The 6,554-nt window shown below is 38.9% G+C and overlaps 1 protein-coding gene across 1 annotated transcript in view; it reads left to right on the plus strand.

The window, feature by feature from the left end:
• The first annotated feature begins 904 nt into the window (after positions 1–904).
• Positions 905–6,554, plus strand: part of OTUD7B (OTU deubiquitinase 7B) — a 21,682-nt gene continuing 16,032 nt past the window's right edge. Inside the window, 3 exon segments of the mRNA XM_012658932.1 lie at positions 905–1,043; positions 5,640–5,951; positions 6,472–6,505. Coding sequence (XP_012514386.1) covers positions 959–1,043; positions 5,640–5,951; positions 6,472–6,505 — 431 coding nt within the window. The 5' untranslated portion in view covers positions 905–958.

Consider the following 6,554-nt stretch of genomic DNA (forward strand, 5'->3'; position numbering starts at 1 on the left):
CTCCCAACTCAGCCTCCCAAAATGCTGTGATTACAGGCATGAGCCACTGTGCTTGGCTAAAATTATCTTTTAAAGATGTTTTTTGAAGAGAATGACCTATCTTATCTACTGTGTTGACATGTGAGATCCATGATGCCCTATCACTGATGGTTTTCATTCACTTCTCTCACTCAGAAATGCCTGTCTGGCTGGAAAATTGAACATGCCTGTGGCTTAATCAACTCTTCTTTCTGCTGACCACCTTTTTGCTGATTGTTCTTTTTTATACTTACTGTATATTTCTCACATTCTTTCAGAAAGTTATAAAAATGTCTTTACTGTTACTTCAACTTTTTTTTTAGAGAGTGGGTTGAAATTTATTTTGTAGCTCTGTACTTGGTTTTGGATTATTCAGGTGTATAAATTATTTGAGCTGCTACAATCTCCTGTGACCTAAGACCATGACTAAAATGGGCTTGGAAAAGAAATTCTTCCCTGTATTAGGGAGGGAAAAGCCTTTCTATGAATTCTGAAGGAATTTAATTCTTAAGTATTGAATGTAAAGAACTAATTTACTTTATAACTTGACATTTTGAATTTGAGGTATCTTAGACCAAAAGTTCTTAATGTATTAGTAGCCCTCTCTGAGGTTGCTGTGAGCTAGCTGATGCCATGGCACCCTAGCCAGGGCAACAGAGCAAGACTTCTGTCTCAAAAAAAAAAAAAAAATGTTAATAAGGAACTAGGGAATTAAATGTTACTCTTTATAATAAATTTTCGACTGCTGTATTTTAAAACCTGGAATGAGTGAGCTAGGATAATTAGTTTCCCCAGTTGGTTAGGAAGCTGCTGAAATTGGGCTGTGATCATTCTGTTCCAGTGTAATTTAAGCCTTATGTGTTTATTTCTTCAGGTGGAGGCCTGAATTTTGATCTGTGTCGTACCTGCATCCAGCTGCCTGAAAGTACTTGATGATCACATGACCCTGGACATGGATGCTGTCCTGTCGGATTTTGTCCGTTCCACAGGAGCAGAGCCAGGGCTGGCCCGAGATCTCTTGGAAGGTAAGAAGTCATGGAGAAAAATGAGAAAAGAGAAAGTAAAATGTGATATTTATAATCAGGATGATTTGAAGCATTTAAGGTTATGAGGAAGATTACATATGGCAGGCCCTACATTTAAGTTACTTCTAATGATCTGCTTTATGTATGACCCACCAAAATTTTAAAATTCAAAATCCTCTTTTCACCTCGAACTTCCTGAGGTAGCTTTTTCCACTATCAGTGTGTGTTCAGGTGTAATGCAAATGAAAAGGTGCGTTAGTCTACTAAAAGCATAATTCTAGATCTGTACAACTTCCTCTTTATATGTGAATGCCTTTTGGATTTTCATATTTGGGATCATCCATGGTTTTTTGTTTCTTCCCTGACTTATATGAGTAATTGTATGTTGAGTGAATTAATTTCATGTTTTCATTTTGCTGCTTTTGTTTACTTATATCTGTATGTACATATAAGTTTGAATGTTCTATATTTTAAGGTCCTGAAGGGTTAGAATAATTTCCATAGGGTTCTTTGTTTAGAGTCATAACAGGTAAAGATGTGAAAATATATGATGGCACAGGTGGGCCTATGGGGAAGGGGCAAGTTCTTAGCATACACAGGCAGTTTTTTAGATTGTCAGCCCTTAGCAGGGTGTGACAATTTGACATTTGCTTAGCTACCTGTGAGAAGAGCATGAGTTTGGAAACAGAAGATCAGGGTTTAAATTCCAGTTTACTAATTCAGGACGAGTTTGCCCTTAACTTGCTTAGTTTCATCTCTTACTACTTTTCCCCACACTTCCTGTGCTCCAGCCAGGCCTGACTTGTCACCTCTCCTTGATCATGCTAGGTTGTTTTCTAAGTCTATAGCATTCTTTCCTCCATTATTCTCCTCATCCTTCAAGATTCAGTTCAAATGCAACCTCTTCTATAAAATAATCCTTAACCTTTCCCCATTCCTCTTGTAACCTGTAAGCGTTCAATATGTGCAAGGTGCTTGAGATACTTTATTCTCACAACTACTCTGCAATATAGGTTTTATTATCCCAGTGTTATACTTCTAAAAACTGAGACTTAATGAAGTTAAGTAGGATTTGAACCTAGGCAGTTTGGTTTCAGACTGGTGGCTCTTAACAATTATGTTATAGATTATTGCTTGTGTGCTCACACCTATAGGCATATGCGTGCACTCACGCTATGAAAGAAAAGTTGAGAGTGCCATGAGAGGGAAGAGAGAAACCTGATTTAGATCTAGAAAGGAAGGCCTTTTGAAGGAAGTGGTGTTTGAACTGAGCCCTAAAGGATGAGTAGGAGTAGCAAGACAAAGGGATGTAGAAGACAGTGTTTATACAGAAGAAATAGCTTGTGTAAGGGCTGTAAGGTGAGAGAGAGCTTGGCACATTGGAGAAACTAATAATGAGCAAGACAGTAAGAATAGTTCAAGAGTGGTAGGAAGCTGCTTAGATACAAGGAAGCAGAATATGGGGGGGCCTTTGTGGGCCTTGGTAAGGAGTTTACATTTTATTCTAAGTTCACTGGGAGGCTGGTGAAGGATTTTAATCAGGGGACTTACACGATTGGATTTGAGTTTTTAACAATGTACTGGTTGTAGGGTATGGAATGGATGAAAGGTGGCCAGAGAAAAAGTGTATAAAACCAATTAAGAATATCGCCATAGTTCAGGTGAGAGATGATGGTGACTTGGACTACTGTGGTAGCAATAGAGAGAAGCAGATGGATTTAAGATATAATTTAGAAGGGGAATCAAAGGACCTGATCCTCACTTTCTCTCTGTCCTTTGCCTTTTTCCTTTAAAAGTTAACTCTGGTTGTAGTGTGAAGACGAAATGTGAAAGGGAGAGATTAGGAGCAGGGAGACCAGCTAGCTCCTTCCTGAGAGACCAAAGACTAGGTAAAGATTATGAGGACCTGAATTGGGACAGTGGCACTAAAAATGGACAAGAAGGAATGGATTTGAGAGATATTTCCGAGTACAGACAACCCTGAGGATCAACTGGGTGGCTTGAAAGAGAAAGAGTAGGATCTGAGGAATGGTGAGGAGCTGAAGATGACTGAAGTTTCTGGGCCTCAGGGGATTGTGATGCCATTACTGATTTAGAGACAGAGGAGGAGGAGAAGGAGCAAGTTTTGGGAAGGAGGATGATGGACATTCAGTCTGGGACATATTGATTGTTAGGAATACCTGACTTTAAGGAGATTTGTATAGCAAGTGCTGAAGGCAGATATTATTCATTCATTGATTGAGGACAAAAGTCCTCCATTCATTCAACAGATATTTATTGAGTGCCTACTATGTGCCAGCTACTATTCTAGATGCTTGACCAAAACAAAACAAACAAAAATCCATGCCCTCATGTTCTAGGAAGAGAGATAGTCAATAAGCAATAAACATGTTAACTAAAGTACATTATAAAGCGTATTGTAAGGTGTTAAGTGCTATGGAAAATGGTAAGGGAAATGATGAAGCGGGTTGTGATTTTTAATTAGGTCATCAAGGTAGGCCTTATTAAGAATGTCACATTTGAGCAAATACCTAAAGCTGATGAGAAATTGTCTGTGTAGATATATTGGGGAAAGACTCTTCTAGGCTGTGGGGATTGTTAATGGAAAGGCCCTAGAGTAGAAGCAGACTTAGCATGTTCTAGGAACAGCAAGGCCAATGTGACTGGAGCAGAATGAGCAAAGGGAGTCATTGCAAATGGTAAATGTAATGATTTAGAAGTAAAATCATAAGTAAAACCAAGTGTTTTTAACTCTTTTTATCTTCATGACAACCCTATGAGGTAGGCACTGTTATTATCCCCTGCATTTTCACAGACAAGGAAATTAAAGCACATTTATTGTGTACTTTATTTCTATTATTATTACATTATAATGTATAATGAAATAATTATACAACTCACCATAATGCAGAGTCTAATGTCGCCACAGATCTGACAAGAGGCGGAGCTCAGGCGGAGAAAATGCCAGAAAAGTAGGCCAGGTCATAGAAAGCCTCGAATACCAGGCAAAGGAGCCTAAGTTTTATTCCATAGGCAGTGAAAAACCATTAAATATTTTGATTATGGGTCGGATGTAGTGGCTCACACCTGTAATCCTAGCACTTTGGGAGGCCGAGGCAGGAGGATTGCTTGAGGCCAGGAGTTTGAGACCAGCTTGAGCAAGAGTGAGATCCTGTCTCTACAAGAGATAGAAAAATTAGCTCAGCATGGTAGCACATGCCTGTAGTCCTAACTACTTGGAATGCTGAGGCAAGAGGTATTGCTTGAACCCAGGAGTTTGAGGTTGCAGTGATCTATGATGACACCACTGCACTCTAGCCCAGGTGACAGAGCAAGACCTTGTCTCAAAAAAAAAAAAAAAAAAGATTTTAATTATGGAACTGAAATGATTACAACTGTGCTTTAGAAAGATTAATCTCATGGGATTCTTTAGAGTGGACTGGAGGTGGGACAGTAGGTGACAGGAATTGAATTAAGGTAGTGGCATATGGAATAGAACAGAAAGTGTGAAAAACTATGCAATACATATTTATTGAATAATTTAACTGGAGAAAGCAACAGAAAAATCCATTATGACAAATCTATTATTTAGGGTTATTTCTTCAGTAGAGTAGTGATTCTTAAATTGGAGGGGAAATATATTAAATAATTCCCTTTGATAAGCTGTTGACAGTTTACTAGAGTTTTTCTAGTAAACTCTTTTACTAGAGAAATGCACAAAACCGTAACTTTGTATACAAGTTCAATGGTTTAGGATACCCTGGAGCTGTGGTCCCTGATCCCCAGGCTGCAGCCCAGTACTGGTCTGTGGCCTGTTAGGAACTGGGCCACATAGCAGGAAGTAAGTAGCGTCAGGTGAGGGAGCCGGGTGAGGGAGCGAAGCTTCACCTGTATTTACAGCGGCTTCCCATCACTCACATCACTGCCTGAGCTCTGCCTCCTGTCAGATCAGTGGCAACATTAGATTCTGCTTTATGGTGAGTTGTATAATTATTTCGTTATATATTATGATGTAATAATAATAGAAATAAAGTGCACAATAAATGTAATGTGCTTGAATCATCCCAAAACCATCCTCTCCTCGCCCCACCATCTATGGAAAAGTTATCTTCCATGAAACCAGTTCCTGGTGCCAAAAAGGTTGGGGACCTCTGCCCTAGAACACATCTAGGCTAAGAACCTCTTTGGATCTCAGAATTAGGAGATGTGGGCTTGAGTCCTGCTGGGCCCTGGTACAAACTAGCTGTGACTTTTGGCAAGTCATTTTACTTCTTTAGGCTTTGTTTCCTTTATCTGTAAAAGGAAGTTTTAGTTTTAGGTTACTAGATCTCTCAGAGCTCTTTTAGATCAGAGAGAGCTAAACTCATTTATTAGTGGAACTTATTTAGGAAATAGATAATAAATAAGTAAATAAAGAAATTTGATATTTTACATGAAGAAAATTAAAGCACAGTAAGGAAAAGGAAGAATAATTGAGTGTGCATGAATATATGCTTGCTGGTTTTGATAGGATGGTTAGTGGGATCTCTTCATGTCTTTCCCCAGTTTTCCTGTACTCTGAGTGCACAATTCACTTTTTGCTTTGTCTCCTGACAGGAAAGAATTGGGATGTGAGTGCTGCCCTCAGTGATTTTGAACAGCTACGTCAAGTCCATGCTGGGAACCTACCACCATCCTTTAGTGAAGGGAGTGGTGGCTCCAGGACCCCTGAAAAAGGGCTTTCTGATAGAGAGTCTGCTCGCCCTCCCCGACCCATCCTACAGCGGCAGGATGACATCATTCAAGGTACTGGAGTAACTGGGGCATGTTTCTGTATATGGAGTAGGAAGGGAGGGGGTTGCTAAATGGAATCAGAAAGTCCCAGTGATCCTTTGGAGATGATTCCATTCCTTCCCTTTATCCCCAAGCCAAACCCAGATTGAGGCAGCCTCAATCTGTCCAGGTGCTGGAGCCCCTAAGTGTCTCTCTGCATCTTGAGTGTTATCCCATATAAAAGCCTTCTTCAGATACTGTGAAGGAAATAGAGAAAGGAGGATAACAATCTATTTGTTGAGATAAGGTACACATACATGTAGAATTAAAAGGGTCACTACCGTCTACCTATTTGGAGGGTGATTTGTTAATATTTGCCAGTATCTATCAAAATTAAAATGCATATACACTCTTTGACTCAGCAATTTCATATCTAGGAATTTATCATATATGTGTATGTGTGTATACATATATATGTCCTTTAAATAAATATATACTTATATAAACACACATGCAATGTACAAGGATATTCACTGCAGCATTATTTTACAGTAATTAAAGCTTGAAAACTTTTAATGTCCATTAGTAAAAGAGTGGTTAAACAAATTGTAATCATCCATATTATGGAATACTCTGCAGTCATTAGTAACAGTGCAATATATGTAGTATGCTCTTGTTTGTGTTTTAAAAGATGATTTTAAAAGCTACATGTGCTTTTATGTGCATAAAAATTTTTAGAAGCATACAAAAGTTTGCCTC

The sequence above is a fragment of the Propithecus coquereli genome, unplaced genomic scaffold, assembly GCF_000956105.1.
Source record: "Propithecus coquereli isolate 6110/MARCELLA unplaced genomic scaffold, Pcoq_1.0 Scaffold59, whole genome shotgun sequence".
NCBI lineage: Eukaryota > Metazoa > Chordata > Mammalia > Primates > Indriidae > Propithecus > Propithecus coquereli.